The sequence below is a fragment of the Euwallacea similis genome, chromosome 9 (genome assembly GCF_039881205.1).
Source record: "Euwallacea similis isolate ESF13 chromosome 9, ESF131.1, whole genome shotgun sequence".
In the NCBI taxonomy this organism is placed as follows: domain Eukaryota; kingdom Metazoa; phylum Arthropoda; class Insecta; order Coleoptera; family Curculionidae; genus Euwallacea; species Euwallacea similis.
In genome coordinates this window covers 1,634,449-1,655,138 of record NC_089617.1, presented here as the reverse complement: position 1 = coordinate 1,655,138, position 20,690 = coordinate 1,634,449, and the positions used below count along the sequence as shown (strand labels likewise).

General features: G+C 39.4%; 1 protein-coding gene across 1 annotated transcript in view; it reads right to left on the bottom strand.

The window, feature by feature from the left end:
- LOC136411191 (protein turtle homolog A-like) overlaps positions 1-5,739 on the bottom strand; it is an 87,795-nt gene extending 82,056 nt beyond the window's left edge. Inside the window, exon 1 of the mRNA XM_066393682.1 lies at positions 5,280-5,739. Coding sequence (XP_066249779.1) covers positions 5,280-5,379 — 100 coding nt within the window. The 5' untranslated portion in view covers positions 5,380-5,739. The remainder of the gene's footprint in view (positions 1-5,279) is intronic.
- Between the last annotated feature and the right edge of the window lie 14,951 nt (positions 5,740-20,690).

Genomic DNA, 20,690 nt, shown 5'->3' with positions numbered 1-20,690 from the left:
TCTCGTTTAAAGCCCAAGTCGCTGACGGCATGCCACGAACAGTTGAGGAACACTCAACCCGCATCCAAATTCTGCTTTTTGCAGAAGACAGATTCGCCTCATCAAACTGAAACCTGATGCTTATAATTTACAAGACTTGTAGCAGTTTATTTTCCAGCCCCCATTCCATCTCCTGTCGCCCCACAAAAAAAAAACCAAAAGCAAAACAAACCGACTCTCGTCGGTTCTAATATAAACTTAGAAAACTCCTCACACTTATCACTCTCCGTCCCACGTAGCGAGCATTCAAAGCGTCCGCTCGTGTAGCAAAGCCCATTATCCAGAGTCGCCGGAATGTTGCGGTACTCTTTGTAAACGTCGTCACCGAAAACTAAACCACGCCGCCCTTATTAAGGGCCAACAAGACGTTCATTATTCGTAGTAAGAAGCCGAGACCCCAGTCATGTAATTATAAAACTTTAGAAGACACGACAATTACGCTCGAGACAGAGATGAAACGCTATACATAAATCAGCCCTCCAGGTGGGAATTTTGAGGTCCCTGGGACCGTTCTTTTCGCACTTCTCCACGCTCCAATTTATGGAAACGTATAACCAATTAATTCAATTTTCGCACTTGAACCTGTCCTGGATCTGCTTGATATCTCGGGGCAGGGGCGATTTGCATTTATACATTTTTCACCGGGAAAAGCTCGTTTGATTTATGCGCAGTCGTTTGGAATTTCGGAACGACACCGAGTGGCCCAATAAAATTGTTTCGATAAATATGAAATATCGGATGAGAAGGTGCCAGGGGATTCAAGAATTTTCCACACATAATTTTTCGTTCTTTTAGAGTTGATCGAAAATGTCATAAAATCTAATTTTAATGAGAGTTTTCTTCTGCCGTCCGCGATTTAGAATGTCATGTCTCTAATCACGAAATTTTTGTACTTTTAAAGCCGCTGGAAAGCATCAAATTTGATATTAATTTGGAGATTTCCTCGACCTACTGCCTCTTGTTTAGAACCTCACTCCTCCAGCGGGAGTTAGCCATTCGGAGTATTCCAAAAAATTACCACAAGAAAATTATGTGGATAAATACAAGTCATCAGGTTTATTCGAAAATAGTCAATTCTGCCTTTAGACAGTATCCTGTAACCGATTTACATAGATCTTTTGCCTGTTCCCACGCGCCATTGTTTGATTATGCATGATACCTGTAGACCATTAACATTTCCATCATGAGCCTAAAACACACACAGCACCGAAAACTGATAAGAGCCGCGAATGACGAGGCACGATAAGCCGAAACGTTGCGTGACCTAATGCCTTGAAACGTTGCCAAATGGGGCGCCTCTAAACGCCCCTTCATAATTATATTCTTTCCCGTTACTTTGTGTGTTACAGACACCTCTCACGGTAGCCGTGAGTCATCGATGTCCTTTATTTCCCTTCAAACACGATGTGAATCACCTTCCTATTCCTCACGCGATTTGTGTCATTTATTGAGGGCTAACTAAACCCTAGGGGGTGTCCTTAGTGCGAAAACGTAAGAAGAATCTAAAGACATAATCACGGTGTCAGATACATTAGACATAGAGGAGGGGTATCGGTCAAGAAAAAGGGGAATTAATGTCCCAGAAAATATAACAGATTACCGGCGTTATTAGCTATATCAGGGCCCATAAATCGCGTTTTTGGCGAGCCAGATATTAACTAAAGGGCCACCGTACCTCAAAGGTCTTGCCGTATTTTATTACCGCTTTTGCATAGAAATATAGCTTGAGTGTGCTTCCCAATTTATCGATTTGCAGGGATTTAAACTAAAATTGTTGTTCTGATGTTCGGCACGCCACTACAATTGATTCTGTTCAGGGATACTCCACTATTCATGAGAGTTAAAATCCGAATCAAAATTGGTCAAATTTCGCTTTCATTGGAATGTTTTTCAGGCTGCACCTTTTATAGAACCTTATGTCCCTGAATTGCACGCCCAAGACAATTACGTGAAGCGAGCTCAAGTATATTCTCTGGGGAGAAAATCAACTCTCTTCATTCCAAAATCCCTCCCTAAAACCAGGAGCTAAAATATTACAGTGTAAACCTGCGGTTAATGTGATTGTTAATCAGGCTGTACTGTATCTTGTTTAGAACCTCATCTCCCAGAACTGCACGCCCTAGATAATTACGCTATCGAAGCGAAAATATTAGCAATCTTTGGGGAGTAAATTATCTCTCTTTATGCCAGAAATTCTCTCTTTAGTCAGAAGCTAGAATATTACACTGAAAATTTCCGTTTCCTGTGGTTGTTGATCTGGACCTTGATTAAAACTTCATCTCCTGACGTCGCCTGCCAATTTTACCTACAATGCAAAGCTTTAAGTCTGCTTTTTACTACTTCCAGAGATACATCCAATAAGCTTTAAGGTGAGTTATTTCCTAGATATTTGTTAAAAGGTTGAAATTTACATGGCGCATAAAGCCGTCACGAGCAGACGAGTGACTTTCAAGACCGTTTCGCAATGCTTTGATCGGCCTCCATCTTGATTGGATTCTTCAGGGGGGCTTCGTCTAACATTCCAGTCGGATATCGATTGTCTTGAAGCCAATAATTTACAATAGTGAAACTGATTTCACTGCTTCGGGACGAAACCTCAAAATCAAACTCTACAAACTACCCCTTATAGTCCTGCAACTCTGCCACCTTAAGCCCAATTTACACACTCGGGGCAAGTAAGCGGCGCCGCTTAATCATGACGGATACTGCAGCGCAAACCTTCCGTTTAATTTATAGTTTAGGCAGAAAAGTTTCACAAACTGTTTTCAATAGAGTTGGAGCTTTACTTTGATCACAGACACACACGGGAAGAGAGTTTGATTAGTTCGTGCTTCAGGGCGTGTCTCTTTAATGTTTAGAGTTTTAAACAGGGAAAATATTTTGTGGTGATTAAATACTTCCACATTTAATTGAGACAAGGCCTCTAAGCCGTTTTGTGACTTTGAATTCGCGTCTCTACCTGAGCCGACATTCTAAGCTCGGCTTAGAAACTTCCGCTGAAACTTTGATCTGCCCTCAGAGGAATATTTAATTTCTCATTTGGCATTGTTGTCCCTGTAAGGGGGTCTATGCCCCTCACTTGAAAACGAAGTAATTCACCCGCACTGAGGGCGACGGAAATCTCTGCAAGTTGGGAAACGGCGCAATTGGGGAATAAAAAGTTTTTAACAGAGCGAGGAGACTGTAAGCCGAGGAAGAGGGACTGTGCCAGTTAAAAACAAGCTTAACTAAAACGGAGGCTGTTTTCCATATAAACGAGAAGTTTTATAGCGACAGGTAGAGAAGAAAACACACACAAAAGGGGGCGATCGATAAACAGGTTTTAGGAGACTTTTTCTAGAGAATTTTATGTACGCCACTGTGTATCTTATGTGCATAGTTAGGGATTCAGATGGATATTAGTCACTGAAGCTGTCATCTATCCAGACTGTCAGCCATTCATCTTGCCGTTTGTCTGTTTTGTCATGTGTCCAAATGTCGCTTTCAATACGATCAGAGCCCTATTCTCATGTGTCATGTAAGAATCTCACATGTGAGAAAGACGTCATACACGAGAATAAAAGACCACCGCATAAATTTGTACAACATTTGTAACTGACAGTTTTTATTAAGAAAAAACAGTGACACAGAAAATTAGAAAATATTCTTATGTATTGTCATCATCAGGCTGCATGTCTCGTGTTTAGAACCTAATGTCCCCTAGTTTGCTGCTTTCAAAATAATTCATGCCCGCCACCTTGATTGATTGATTGATGATGAAATTTATGCACAGTCATGTTTTCAGTATGAAATGTTTATGTTTAAACCAGGGACGTCCTGTCTTCAACAGCCTGCGACTCCTATTTAGTTCCAGATTTTCCCCGGAATTCCCGCCTTACAATTCATTCATGCACGCCACTGATGTTGGTTGCAAGGTAAAATATGTGCAGCTTAATTGCATACAAAACAGATACGTATTGCAAATTTAGTAAATTTGTTGCGTAATTTACACATTTACTTAATACATAACAGGGGCATACCATAGAGACGAACCTTGTGTTAACGAACCTCCAGTTTCTGTTGAAGTAATTTATTAAAATGTGGTCCTGTCTCAAGTTTAGAATCCGACTCTTATTAGGGATAAAATTTACTCAGATTTCTTCTAAAGTATTTTTAATTTTTATAATTAATTAAATTAATTCAAAGCTAGGGATGTCACGCCATTGCATTGTTACGTGCAAAGGCTTTGCATAAATTCGAAAACTTTGATTTTCTGAAAGAAAAAAAAGCGGCGTATCAGATTATGAAAAAAAAAATGAAAAAAATCATTATATTAAAATTATATCTCGCCCGACACTGAAATTTTACGGATTTTTATGTAAGCAGCTCAGTACTGCATTGAATTTGCCGTAAACTCTCGCTTAATCATACAAACAATTGCTCCAATGAGATTTCCTATATATGAACATTCACAATCCCTGAGTATTAGTGAACTTATTAACATTGATTACGGATAAGCACAACAGCGTATCCGGGCTTTCTAGACCCATTCTCCTCTCAAAGTATGATTGATAACACTTTGCACCCTTAATAACACAGAGAACTTAATTGAAATCTTCCCCCTGTACATGTAAACATCTGTGAGCCCTCATTGGGGGCAACGGAGACAGGAAAAGTGTGTCGTGACTAAAACAATATATCGCACCCTTCTCAGACCCTTAAAGCTTCGTTATTGTTGCGGTTCAAGGTAACAGAAATTGCCCTTTAAGTTACTTGTGTAAAAATCGATTTATGACAAGTTTAGTGTTAAAAAAAGGATTTTCTTAGATTGATAAGGTAGATGTTGGAGCTCTAGAATCTGCAGACGATGGAAAAAATAGGAATTGATTATCGGAAGCCTTCAAGGGATGAGAGAAGGAAATTCTCGTGCTTAATGACCGCCGTTAATTTTGAGGATCTATGAATTAAAAAAAAACTAAACTTATACATAAGTAACTTTTGAGCGCCGGTATAGTTCAACCTTTAAGTCAACTTTCCTCCTTTACCACTCCTATGGTATTTCTTAATAGTTTCCGAGATACTGGAGCCCCAAAGTTTGTATAACAAAAAAGCTCCGAAAGTTCATTGAAACCGCCCCGACAAATCATCCCCTACAGCCATTAATGTTTTGTGTCTCAACGCTCCGCAACACCTTTCTAGAAATTCGCAGAAACTTCCAGAACATTCTAAGATTTAGAAACACTAAAATTACCGGTACCAACCTGTGTCCTCCTGATCGGCACCATCGACCTCCTCGACGATGGTCTGGCCGCTAGCTACCACCACCACTGTTAACAAAAACAACACCTCAAACCACCACATAATCCGGTTTTTGCCTAGTCGAACACTAATTATAAAAAACCGACTTTTCACTCGATCCGACGAGAGTTTAATCCCTAGTTGACTGGGGCCGTCGATCCAATCCCCAGCGTGAGCCTTTCGCGTACTGACGCCACACTTTCTGGCCGGTTAAGGGAGGAAACCCCCGCCGAAGGTTTGCGAGGAGTGCCGAACGCTCCCGAACCCCCGTCTCACCTGAAATCCTACGGCGATCGTCAATTCAGCGGGAATTTGGCTGATGTTGTAAACTAAAACGTCATTGACAGGAAGGGAATGTTTTTTGCGGGGGTGATGATTTATCTGGTTTTTTCGACAGGGCTCGTCATGAGGAAATTAGCTTCATTAGGGGAGTTTTCATAAGTCTTATTAACTGAAGCTTGATTTGGCGTTCCCGACAATTTAAAGAAGTTTAGTGTTGACTTGGAAAAACCCTAAAAATTGTCAATTTTTGCAGTTAGAATTTGAATGTTCCTAATGTCGCTAGGAAACACGCGAAACAATCTTGACTTTCATGGTTTTTCGCAAACCGACCATTGAGCGAATTTTCCGTTAAACTGAAGTTCCCAGCTTGTCATCAATATCCAATGGATTTCCAGAAGAATGTTTAGTTGTGAAGTGATTTGCTGTTGCAGCGACTTTTCGAAAGTAGTCTTCAGTGCGTGAAAAGCGCTTTCTGGCTATTGAGATCTATGCAGAATCAATTTTGCTTGGCGATTTTGCGGCTATAAAGAGACTTCTTCAACGCACTCCTCCGTGGCTGGCGCCTGTCACTTGACCGCACCTTAATCAGAAAACCCAGGGGCGAAACAATAAAATGTGGACAATGAGTCAGGTTACCCTACCCTAAACGCTTTCGAGGGTCCCATATGGTTGACTCATTACAAATAAATAGGTGAGTAATCGAGTGAGGGGTGTTAACGTATAATTCAGGTGGCGCCACGACTCCCCTATCTATTTCCTCTATGATGGGGAGGCAAACAAAAAAGCTAATGGAAACCCCGCAGCAGCCTCCTCTCGGATATTTGCAAAGGATTTTTTTCAGTGGCATTAAGTCACGTTTACATGGGCGCTAACATACGTTCCGAGCCTTAATCGGCACGTCCTAATTGTCTTAATCCGATTGTAACGCAACTGGCCGTCTACACCCAGCGACAGGCCGAGGGCGGAATGGAATTCTGATGCAAATTAGGGGTGCGTTTGTAATGGGGCCAATTGGACAAAAGCCATATGGGCTGCTTGAGGATGCGACTGCTGCAGCTGGGGATTTTTTCGATTAGGGAAGAACACTTGTTGCTTAAAGCTGAAACGTGACGGTATTTATTACCGCATACGCTCGAAATTTATTACTGTTTCTTTTACGAAAATATTGTCAAGATTAGTTCTTTCGAAATTCCAGCGTGGAAATTGTCCGTCAGCGAGGGAAGATTTGATTTGAGGTAAATGTAGTTTAACTTGCGTCGATTGAGACGATTATGAACTTGTATTCGATGTGCGGAAACTTTGATTTTTACCTGAAAATTTTCCTATAAATTCACTGATGCACGAAATATGGTTTGCAGGCGAAAATTTCAAGTTTTCACAAACTGAACACTAAATTTTCACTTACTCAACACTAGGCGTAATTCATTTTTAACCTGCTTTTTGAATATATTAACACTCTATTTAATCCTAGAAATTGTGGCATTATGTGCGATATCGGATGAAGCAACATAAATGGGAGGAAATCTGTTCCTGACAAAACGCATTCGGGCGAAATTAAAAAGCAACGGGGCAATTCCCGGGAAACGAAAATGAAAACAGCCGTTTCGCTAAGTGAATAACAGCTCGAAATTCATAAAATTTTACGACTTGTGTGTATCGCAAAGCGTATTTTTATATTCCGTCCTACGACGTGTTTATTGGCCGGCGCGATATTCGCGCAAAAAGCCTTTATGAGCAGTAAAATGGTGGAGCGAGCCTGAAAATATCGTCTCTCCCTTTTCGGAAGAAAATCGGGCTCTCAAAGAAGTAAATCTCGGACGTATAAAAATTAATTAAAAACTTAATTGAGATTTTATCAATTAGCGTTATTAAAGTGTCGATTACTTCCGCTCCGCCAATCGTCTCAAAACGGGGAATTTTAATTGGACGTCTACGAGCAAACTTGCTTCGTTTGCTTTCGATTTTTCCTCAAATTCGACGTGTAACAAAATCTTTCCGTTTCGATAAACTATCGGAACGTGGCGTGTTTTCCCGACCAACTGCTGTCATGTCACAATGCAGCCGGGGCTAATTGGGGACACGTCTGAAACACTGTTGAAGGGTTCAACAAGTTTCGAGCACGACATTGATCCTTTCAGAAAACTAACGACATTTCCACCATTTATAAAAATAGTATTACCTCGATGTGCCATAAGTCAAGCACTAATTTTTTACTAATCTAAAAAAACACTTTTCAAGTATTTAACTGAAAAAAGTAATAGTGTAATTGCTATTGTTTATTGAGGGGATCAGCATTGAGTACTATAAGACTGCGTGCATTGTAGTTTTTGGCCTATGCAATAGTTCATACGCCATGTCATAGATTTCACAATTCAAACACTAGCACACAGCAGATTACTTTATGATGATAGCAGGCAGTTTCCGGCTTGCCTTGAGTAGAATGCGTAGTCAAAACACGTTTCATTTCTTGCCGGAGTTTCCATAATTCAGAACTGTTTTGTTCAGAAGAAGCGTACCTAAAAAATAAAAACATCTCATCAAGAAAGGCGGAATTACACTAGTGCGATTATGAAATATTTCATAACATTAGTGACCTTGTTGTGACATCTTTCAAAAATGATTCTGAATGCGCTAGAATAACGAAAAAAACATTTTTCATAAAACCAACACTATTTTTCACAACCTCGCCTCTCAATTTCAACCTCAAGAGGAGAGCGCATTTCTCCTGTGCATTGCCTCAAATTGGCTCAGGTATCACGAACCTGAGCCATGTCCGTGCCATGGACACATGGGATCGTGCTCTTGCCACCCAATAAAAATGCGAAAAAAGGTGTTTTCGTTTAGTCCCATTCATTCATACTTTAACATTCACCCATAATCAGGGCGAAATGTAAATGAGTCACCTACGTGCACGTCCCGGCGGTTTATAAATTATGGATTAACCACTTCCTCGGCTTGATCTGTTCCAGCTGGACAAAACCCAGCCGAGCACGGAACAATTTCCCGCATCCAATCTAATTTATTACGACACGACTTAAAATCTGTACTGAATACATCGAAATCGGGGAACGCACCCCCGGCCGACGTGGCAGCTCATGCATTATGGATTAACGACCCCGGAGATTCACCTGAGATTCGACGATGTGGGAAGTTTGTTTGGCCAAACTGGCGGGTTGACCCCTCGGGCCCGGAAATGGACTCTATAAAACAAGTGAAAAACGAAAGTTTACCGTCGCCCGATGGCCGATAGGAACTATTTTCGAGGGAGATGCTTTTTATGGTTGATGGGAAGAGACTTCATTTGCCAAAGGTTTCTTAAAAGGTTTCCCGGGGGATAATGCGAAATCCCCAAGTAAGGCATAATGCATTTTGTAACTTTGGTAACGGCTGGTTTTACTGGAGGGACACCAATTTTCATAACACTAACTTGTAGTAAGCTAATTACGTCTAATTGCATGTGGAAAAATCGTGTCGCGCGCAAAAAATTAACAATGCGTCATTTTCGTGCCCAGAACACTGTTTTTCATAAATTCAACACTAACCCCTTTTTAATTAATCATCTTGATTTTTCGTCATCACGTTGAATTCGCGCTCTAAATGTAATTTTCACAAAGTGAACACCATATTTTACAGCTCCAACATTCACCCTCATTCCACAAGAAATTTAATATTCTCTTTTGAAAGGTAATTTTAGCAAAAAAAAATGAATTTTGAGCAGAAAATAAAAGTTTCCCAGGCTGAACACTACTTTTCGTAGCTCTAACCTTAACCCCCTTTCAACAGAAAACGTTAATTTCTCCCTTTGGGAGGCGCAATTTTTATTAAACTTTTTGCAGAGAATTTCTTAAAATGAGGGCTTTTTTCATAACTCAAACACATGCACTTTTTCATATTCAAATTCAATTTCGATCGATATTCTAACTCGGGGGGATTATGCTCGTTTAAAATTATTAATTTGGATTTTCACATCCGGGACACTACTTTTCAAAGCCCGAACACCAGAGCTTTGAAGCGCTTGTTGGCTTAATAAAAGTTACGAGTCTAGTCCATGTTTACAAGTGAATAAAATGTATTTTCAAAAAGCAATTACGTGTTGTTATTCAAATGCCGAATATATCATGCCAAGCAAATTAATCAATGAATATAAATATTCAGAGCTTGGGACAATACAAATATGTACTGGAAATAATTGAGCTCGTCGATAACGAGGCAATTAATCACCGAAAAGTGATTTTCTCACTTTTTTTTTGGCTCGATTCCTTCTGAAATTTATGATTTACTTTTCGTCACATAAATCATTCACTTTCGTGACACAATCGAGGCGATTTTTTTAAAAAGCTTCGCAAATCCCGAAACAAAAGCTCCCGAAAACCAATCTAACATCTGTTCCGCGCTTTTTGGCGATTTTCATTCGTTTTTAGCGCTCAATGTGGGTGATAAAACATACACGCGGCCTCGTTTATCGATTCCATTGCACACGCGATTGTCTTCCTATGATAACTTCGGCTAGTTTATCTCCAATTCGGGAACCTTCCGTGACAGTTTTTGACTGGTTGCGGACCACCGATCGCTGATATATTGTTAATAGAATTTATTCATTGTCACTCGGACCGTTTGAATACCTTTTTATCGCTCTATTCCGCCTGGGACATATGCATCGATGCGCGGTTTTTTATTGATGCATTTCAGCCTCTGTGGCTGTTTTTGGTTCATCAAAAAAAATACAAACGCGCAGTTTTGCTGCAGAGGCCAGGACGCACAATTTATTGGGTCAAATAGCGTTTCCTTCACTAAAATGCGAGAAGGAGCCGTGGAAAAGTGCCCGAATTCGTGCTATGAAAAATAGTGCTCGGTTTGTGAAAACCCCATTTCCGATAATGGGATTCATTAATTTGGGCATGCTAATTAGATCTCGGTGTAAACTTGATAAATTGAGCCATTGAAGATTTGTTTACGTCTAGGCTTCGGTTTATGAAAACTGCGAAAGCCTAATTGCCTCGTGCCGTAGAGACCGCAGATACATAAGGCGAGCCTTTTTTCGGCAAATGAATGCGGGAATTTCGTTCTGAGTCCTAGCGTTCAGCCAACGAAAAGCGGTGTACCCTTTGTGAAATTTACCCTTTTATCAATTCTTATGCGGCCGAGGCTGATCAAGGAATCTCATTAGAGAAATTAGCTCAATATTTGAAATTGCAAATTCCAGTTTCGTCGCAGTAATTCGTTTGTGAAAATTAGGCAATATTGCTTACGATACCAGTCCATTATGGCTTCAAAGCTTTTAAGTGTCGTTTCATATATGCGGAGCTCTTATAATAAACTCTTCAACGGACCTTGTCGGGACAAGCAGCCAAGCTGCATTAAATTTAGCGCAAAACTCTGGCAAAGCCCTGCCGGCAGCTGCAGCTAATTCTCCACCGACCTTCGGATTTACGAAGCACGAAACTGGCTGCAGTTTTAGTGTGCGGCGTTACCTGTTTCGAAAGTTTGTCTTCAGCAAACCGAAAAGGTGGCCATATTTTAAAATCTACGCCCCGCAAATCCGGGCTATTAAAAGCAAGAACCCCCGTTTTGTTAACTTTGTCGCACGTATAACAGTTTAGGGCACTACATTAGGGCCCTTGTTTTAAATTAGTTTCAGCCGGGGGGATTAAGTCACGCTGACCCGTTTCATATCCCGGATAATTAGTTTTGTATAGCTCAAACTATGACAGGGCTTTTTGGCTCGAAAAGCTTCGTTTTTTCAATCCATATTAAGGACGAAGTAACTATCACTTGCGACCGAAATCTTAACTGCCTAATCTCGCCGAAGGTAATCCCCTAATCACCTGACCATGGCGAACGCAATTTTAAGCAAAACGTCGCTCTCCCCTTTGTGCAAAGGGCTTTTTTGCTCGTAAAGTGAGAGAGGCCCTTTGAAGATAATTTCGGACCGTCGACGATTATGCTAATGCCTGAGCAGTGACTGAAAAAGGAGATTTAGTGCCAGCTAGTTTCATTTCCCTGGATTAATGCGAACACGGCACACTTGTCTCTGGAATGGGGTAGTTCCTTTCTTTGTTGGATTTTTAGTGTTCGCGTTTCCAGAGTCCAATTTTATGTTAATTTAGATGTCAAGACGTTTGGCATTCCAGCTCTTGACTGTCGCAAGTTTATAGCTGCTTTTACGATGTTTGTTGTTCGATAATTAACTCGTGCAACGATAGTGTTCCAGTTATCAAAATATCCTAATCCCTTTGTTATTCAGCTGCGGGTTGATGAATAAATTTACTAAGTAACTAGCGGTCTGTGTTAGATAAATATTGGATTTCTGCTTAATTCAGTGCTTCGTGTGTAAAAAGTACGAAAAATGCATAATTTCAGTTTATAGCACCTGCTTTTACATTTGCGAGTTTTGAATTATGAATTTTTTTACATAGTGTTTGATTTATGAAAATTAGTGTCGTATTTGTGAAATTTAAATGTTTGCTATATCTTAATCTAGTATGGATATATTAGATACTGCCAGGAGATTTTGAGATTATTTTTCTGGAATTCTACCTATTTTGAAAGCTGAAGCACTAATCTTAAAATGTGTCTTTTTTTTCACAAAAACGTCTCCACAAGAATGCGTCGTTATTCGGCAATTTACAAAATTTCCTAGTGCAACTCCCACTAGGTCGATCTGTTTTCATGAAAGTTTATATTCAACCAATGTTTTGTTTGTGAAAAGTAATGTCGCGTTTATGAAATTTAATGCTTTCCTAATTTTAATACTGTGCGGCTGTTATAAGGTTCTTCTTGGGTACATCTTTATATTTATATCTATTTCTTAACTTAAACACTATCAAATTTGGATCTAGATCTTAAAATTCCAGCAAAACTCAGTCGAAGTCTACCAGTAAGTCGTTTGGTTTTAATTATCTGTTACTCTGATGTTCAGTATAGATTTTGGTAACGCCATGGGGAAAAAACTTGCAATAAGGCAATAACACTGGCATGACAAGTGCAATTTCATGCAAAATAGTAAGTTTCCGTAACCGACTACTCTTTATTTATCAGTTGAAAGCGGCAAGAAAACTTTTCTGTTATCAGTTGCAGAGAGATTAAGACGTGCAACCAACGTTTCTTTCCTAGCAATAAAGTAACTTCGCTTCTTTACTTTGTAATATCTTAGTGTTGCCCCTGGAAAAAGCACGAAAAACTCTATATTAAGTTTTAATATTTATTCATTGTTCTGTATCAAGTTAAATTTTAAGTAGATGAATGTCACGTAAGTGGTAAATTCCGAGACGCTGCGCATTGAACCTAAATCACTCCGAGAGACAAAACCGAAGCTGCTCCGTAATAAATAGAGCACTTGTATGCAAAGTGGCTCCCTTAAGACGTTTTTAATATAAAACCGTCGCCCGGAACTTTTATCTCGTTTCTGGGAGCAGCAGAAAACATTATTATTATCCAGAATGAGATTATCTATAATGACAAGCCGACAAGTTTGCGAAGTTGTTAAGAGTGCGAGGCGGGCATATTTGAGATTTAATTTTCGACAAGATTGCCGTATAAAAACCTACCTGGAGCAAGTTGTTTTCGCACAATGACGTTAAGAAAATTCCTTTAAACTTAGAATTGCTAACCACCTCTAGTCAAATATATCCAGGGAATTGAAATAAAAATCGTCCCCTATTTAGACACGTGTTCAAACAGCATTTACCTCGAACGGGTCTTTCGGAAAGTGGCGCTTTCTAAAGACCCCCATGCATACGGAACGAGTTAAAAAGTTTGCACAAAGGAGGAAATTTTATTTAGTGAAAAGTTTCCTGAAAGCCCAGAACAATGAAAGAAGCGCGCTGCCCCTGGAGCCATTTGAACAGATTCAGCTACCTGAACGTCGACTGCCCGTTTAGAGTGTCTTTCTTCTTTACATTCGAAGTTTGCTCTCTTTCAGGTTCAATATGCGAATGATTTCATAAGACCAACACTACATTCTTATTCAGTGTTCTCATTATGAAATCTTCCATTAACGACTCAAAATTAAACAATTTTTTTTCATCACGACACTCATCTAATTAAAATTGAATTCCGGTTTAGGTTAGTTTCTTCTTAAGACTGATTGTTCTTAAGATTTCTTAAGACTGATTGTGCCAATCACTTACTTTTCAGAGGTCTTTGACAGGCGGCTTATTCATCTAAATGCACCAAATTTAGATCACGGAGATCCATTTTGAATATTATAGACTAGGTCGGTCTTTAGACATAAACAGATGCGTTTGCTCCAGTTGGTTTGATGTCCACTAATCTCTACTCGAGGATCATTTTCCAAGATGCTGTTGAATTTCTCCATTATACCATCGAATTACCGAAACCAATCCAAAAAGTCTGATTTCTATAGCTCCTAATGCTCCTAATGCTCTCATAAACTACTGAAGTTAAAAGAAATCCCAATTTCACAAACGCAACACTAACTTTTTATTCGCTAAACACTATGGATAAAACTACTTCAAGTGTAAGATGAGCAGTAACAAGTGAAAACTAAGTTTCGAATTAAGCGCAGTACTTGATACAGACAGGTCAATTTAAACCAATATATTTTTCAGTAACGGAATACTGATATTGAAGAAGGGCTTTCAGGCATACATCGACATTGTGGAAGTTAATAACATTGTAAATTTTCATAAAGTAATTTTCAGTTTGATTAAGCCTCGGATAAACGGAAAGTCGCTGTGCTCTTTAGAGTGATGAGGGGTGCGAGTTTTAAAATTTTCCCTTAACCGAATCCAAGGTAAATGAACCTCTCTGTCAACACAGCAAAGGTTCTCCCCTTTCAAGATTAAAATTTACGGTAACCCTGGGCGAGCTTAAAAGGGGTTTACATCGACTAAATAAATTCGAGTATGAATTATTGGCGAGCAGTTTAGTGAGGCTCAGCACGCGCGGTCACATTCAGTAAATATTTAAACCCACTTTACCTCGGAGGGCCCATTAATTATGTAGTTGTTTTACACAATTTTTATGGCGGCCATCTCCGCCTCCATAACCTTGGCAAATTGTCTGATAAATCCGGACGGCCCCGCAGGGTTTGCTTAGGAAAATCGAGCTTAAATGAGATAAGGTCTTAAATGTATTCCTCGCCAAGGAAGAAAAGAGAAAGTTTCGTGTTCATTTTGCTTTAGCGGTCACTCTTCTTCTGTAAACCGCGGGAATTCTTGCAGAAAATCATGATGGAGGAGCTTTGTGGAACGTAAAGCCCGAAGGGCCCTTAATGACTTCGTTCTTGCTTTCGCCCTCCCGGTTTGAAATTGAAATTCTACTTCCAATACGGTCCGATCAAAGGGACGGAATTAGAACTCTTTTAAATAAACCAGGGCTAATTAAAGTATTTCGCAATCCTGAGGCCCTTTTGAGCCCGCATCGGACCTTTATTAGCTTTTTGATTGCAGAGAGATGAACCGGGTATAGGTACGGCTGGTGCTGGTGTTTTGTTTGTTCAAGGGTGAAGAGAAATAGTGCAATTTCTATTTTAAACGCACTTTACAATCCACTACTAAAAGATTTTTAAATTAATAGAGTAGATTTTCACAGGTTAATGCTGACTGAGAAGTTAATATTGGTATTAAGAAAAAATTTAGGAAAAAATTATAATCTCCGAGATCTTAGTTGAATTTGTTAATCCAATACTCCCCAATTTTTCTTCTTCAATCAAAGCGCAACAGAGCAAATTTTCGCATTTTTTACAACTCGAGCACTAAATGCAAACTTAGTGTAGCTTTCATTAAAAGACGCACATTTCTCCTTGCGGTTAACAGCGACTTCCCTTAATCACTTAATATTAAAAGAGCGAAGAGGAATTCCATATTTTTTCCTTCACACAAAGTTTGCTCAGCCTTCTCAGAACAATACAAAGAAAAGTGCAAACATTGAATAAACATTGTTCTTTATCAGGAGTTTCCCTGTTGAAGTTTATCGGCGCCTGTCTGCAGGTACTTTCGCATATAATAAAGTTCGGAAAAATATTTTCCAATTGTTTTGAAAGCTCTCGGCCAAGTTTTATGTCTTGTTATCGAACTGAAAACGCCATTAGTAGAATTAAAGACAGCATAACTGCTATCTACTACGAGAATAAAATCGAAAAAAAGGCATTTCATCACTGAAATTGGCAAATAAGAGGTTTGCCGTTACGAGCGATGGGTGTTGTTAATGAATTCCTGGCCTAGATCGCTGTGACATGCGACAGCGTAGAGCAATTTGAAAGATTATATCTCGAAGTGTAATCATAGGGTGACGCTGAGTTTGTGCTGAATGAATGGGTGAAATTATGATGTACTTACTGACAAAATTACGGAGGTATCGTACTTAATACAGGGGTATGGTAACTGAGTATTATATGTTGCTATCTAGAATTGTATATCGAAGTCAGATAAAATGTCGGATTTGGAAACCCATAAATAAAATTTGATGTTGTAAGCTATAAGTTAGTAGTTTATAACCAAAAGTCCATGAAATATCTGAGATAAATCAAAGGCGTATCAGTTGAGGATTTCAGGTTGTTGACTTAAGCTACTTATTGAAGTTGTGCGAAGCACTGAGTTTAAAATTTTTTAACTCAAAAAGCAAATGTGGTACCTATTTGAAATTTTGGGCAGTTCAATTAGTAAGCTAATGGTATATATTGATGGTTTATGGCGATTAACTCAAGAACGTTCCATGTGGGAGTTTCAGATCATGTATTCAATTTACATATTAAGGTCAGAGAAAGCACCAAATTTGTAAATTTATAACATGGAATGCAAATGTGGTACCAACTTGCAATATTGCTCAAATTAAGTTAGAAATTAGTAGTATATGTGGAAAACCCTTCAACTGCATCCGATCAGAAGTGTACCACATGAAGATGTTGGGTAACTCGACTTAAGTTACCTATCGAAGTTGTTTGAGGTATTTATTTAAAAAATCCATAATTCTAAAACAAATGTCTTAATTTGAAATTTTGTATACCTTAATCTCTAAGCTAGTAGTATAAATGAAAAAATCTTGGATACCGGACATAACACAGAGGCCTGACAACAGAGCAGTTTGTGATTAAAAGACTCGTTTCCTAGATCGATCTAACGCTCATAAAAATAAATACATCTAATTAAAATATTTTGTAACGAGCAGCAAATCTCCATTTGTCGTCCAGTCAGGTCATAAATATTCAATTGCCATACTCAAGCTCTCAACGTATCATGATACTTATCATGATGGTGACATGCCACGATACCGTTGCCTTATCTCGACTTTAAAATCGATTTCTTGATTGAGCCAATGAAACCGTATTTCGGAACACTTGTAATAGACGACATTTTCATTTGGCCCTTTTGTTGTCGTGCGAGCGGCACCCTTAATGGCCTCCCTCTCTCTTCGCCCACGACGTCACGATCGCGGTTCGGAAATTATATTTAAGTTTTCCGCGAAACAAATTTCTCCAGATTTTATCCTTGAATAGACACTAACGCGGTTACGGCGCCGTTTCAATTTATTTCGCCCGAAATTGCGTTACGCGAATGAAGAGAATTATGCAATCATTTCATTATTTATATCTCCAGTTCGTAAATGCGATTTGAGCGCTGCCATCTCAACATCTCGGAAATTAACACAGATTTTTCTCTTTTCGGTTTGGTCGATCTACGCGAGAAGGCGAAATTTGCTTCCTTCGCCAGACGGGAAAAAGTGTTTTACCAAGTGAAATGAACGTCTATGATGTTTAGCCCAAGAAGCGGGAGGACGTTAATTCGCTTACTGCGCTGTCGCAGTTTGTTTACCGACAGCGTTGAGCCTAAGAGTATTAAACAATAACTTCCTTATGCCTTTCACTGTATAAGTCTGCTCCAGCCTCCGGCTCCCTGGAAAATAATAATATAATCTCGTTGCTGGCTGCCTTGTCTGAATGACTGAGCACGCCAGATTTCGTTAGCTCTTATAATAGGCTTACTGGAAAATCAAAAGTTTACTGCTAATAACTGTTTCCTGAAAATTTTCAACAGGTTTTGTAATTTTCCAAGCTACAAAGTCAGTCCATTAAAGAAAAAAATAGATACATCCGCATCCTGAAATCGCCATGAAAATCGTATTTCATTAGCAAAACACTGAGATATTAATTGGTGTCTTGTTATGCCGCGTCTCTTGCATCTACATAGAATTAAAATTTGTTAATAAAAGTGTAAATAACAATTAAGAAATTATTTTTAAAATACGAAACATTTCTCATAAAAATTTAGTAGATCTTCGCAGTTTTCGTAAGAAAACTGAGCGTTTTCTTACGGAAAACTTTTTCTTGCTATTGAATAAGTAATGAAAAATATAACTGAATCTTTCTTTCCACGGATTTAATATTATCGGTATCGTTAAAACATTTCCATTGATATACGGTTATCGAATGCAACACCCGTGCCCATCCTTCGCCTTCGCAGTTTAATCCGAAAGCTGCCTGTTCCACGCAACATCCAAAACATATATTTAGAGTCCCTCAGAGACAGGCAATCCTCCTGGACTGAAGTAGGGAACCCTAAAAACCCCAGAGTGTATTAGCGGAAACCTTTTTGCCTTCGGAGATTTGCGTTGTTTTGTTGATTGGACGGGCCTCGATTCCGCTTAAACGCGCCTCAAGTTCGAAGACTTACTCGCTCCCAAGACGGAAGTATGTGTATGTGCTCATTGTGGTGTGCACAATTAATGATACACACCATTATAATTTCGCTTCGCTTTCGAGAAGGGGCCGGGCTCATTCCGAATCTTACACAAAGAAAGACTGCCAACTTTCAGGCAGCCGGCAGGAAGACGCGACGAAGTGCGAGACTTTAGGCGGGGGCTCATTATTAAATGTCATATTCAGAAAATAGTTTCGGGTTTTAGCGAACAATGAATAATTAATCCGGGGGTTTGTGTGTCAAGGTGAGGCAAAAACCGCCCTCCGAAGAGCAGTGCCAGGGCTGCAATATCGATAAATAGGCCTCGACGCCAATAAGCATCTGCTCTCGTTTATTATATATTTCCGGTGATATATGGCCGACATGCGCGAATTTATGGTGGAAAAACGTTGTGGGATCCAGAAAAAATATTTTTCATCCTGTCACTCTTTTCGGGCGATATTTACGCTAGAGTTAGATTGGATCGGATGTCGAGGAAGATATTGTAGCGAATCTCAATGATTCATCGCCAGTGGCTTAATAATTATATTTTATCGCCTCCAAAATCCTAATATAGCATAGAGTAGCACGTGTAGGTTAAAAATTCTTGACTATATAGGGAAAATTACAGAGATATTCCAGGTAGAAATATCAAGTCAATACCCCAAAAAATTTATGTCCAAAACTAATGAAGGTACCAGGTCCAAACATCGCTTTTTTATTTATGGCTCTGTGTCTTCAATCTGTATAAAAATTGGTAACTTTCTAGAAAAATTGCAATGAAATACTAGAATGGGCTATCCAGTCACTACCACGAAGTAATTCGTATGACCAACCGAACACTTGGATTTAACAAATTGTAACTTCGAAACTAACAAGGCTGTGGTTACTAAACTTACACACATTGTGGTCTTATATATCCTTTAAATTCTTTAAAAAAATTAATTTTCTAGGAAATGATCCAGAAGAATATCAAATTGGAGTACCCAATTACTACAACGAGAAGTTTTCTCAGGTAGACCACATGCTCTAGCTAGCTGCGTACCACGTTGATCTGCCGCTACCCGTCCATCCACCAAAGAAGAGCGACATCGGGCGTGGTTAGCGTAGCAAATGGACCGCTGGTAAAAGGCGACCTCCTACATCACCACAAAAAGAATCGGTCCTCGGAAAAAAAGCACATTACAGGTCATAAAGGTCAAGACGAAAACCATCTAGCAGAAGACCATTAAAAGAAAAATCTTCTCCGACACTGACAATATATCCCTCAGGAACAGTTCCGGGTCAGAGCAAGGTTTTTTCATTTCCGAGGTTTTTAGGGAGTAGGCGCCTCGGCGAATCCCACATTATCCGGCCGACAGAACGTCAGGTCGGGTGTCTTTCGAAGATTTTTCTCGCGATAAAATAAAGAGAACATACTCCGATTTGCTGAGTTGTATTTCTATGTGTCCTCAAAGGACTAAAATATGTTCCGGAAGAGTATGGGGTAGGAGTACCAAGTCATTACCACGCTGACTTTTGTAAGGTTCAATAAGTACTTTAGTTTAAAAAATTATATGGTCCGAAGCCCATTAAGCTGCAGACGGCTACTTTTTCTTGATCCAATCTCCAAGTATGACCTACTAAAATCAAAATTAACAGCTTACTTAAACGAACCACATAGGCGCGTCAGGTAGAAAAGTGAACTCGTTACTTCTAAGAACTTACCAAGGTGGACAACATACTATTTCAAAAAACCATATCTCCGAAACTAATAAAGATATACAGCACAACTCTTGCTAGAATATCTTCTACTCAAATAAAAATTAGAAGCTTTTCTTTAGTTATTAACCACTTTCCTTCTAAGGGTAAAGAGATTAAAGTGACAAGTTTCCCAATAGCTTCTTTAATTTTCGAAGCAAACATTGATGAAAGTTGCGGTATAATCTCATCCATAGTTCCAAGAGTAATATTTTCTGCTTGATAGCAAAACATGGAACTTTGCTAGAGCTTCCAAAACAATCGGAAACTATTTTTCCCAACTTTATCATACGGGTATACCTGCAGACGGGCGCCGACCAACTTCGCCAAGCAAACTTCGGAAGATGAGCCATGTTTGCGAAATATTTATTCGATCGAACTATCGCAGATAACGACGGATTGCTCAAGTTAGTTTTTCTCTTCTTGCGAAATTCAAAAGCTCTCTACCTCGATTGCTTCGTGCCATTCCGGACAACAAGCGTCTCTGTCCCACGACAAAATGGCTTAGTTCCGCTTATGTGGCCCCTTTCACGGCTTATTGATCGAATTTATAAGCTCTCCAAGTCCAGAATATTATCTTTTAGTCAACTATCGGCTTTCGGTGCCGTATTTAAGGCGAAGCCACGCTTCGTTAGCTCGCTTTTGAATGGAATTGACCGGTCAGTCGAACCGGCAAAGTTCGTTACTATCGACAGGAATGGCGATAAATGCCAG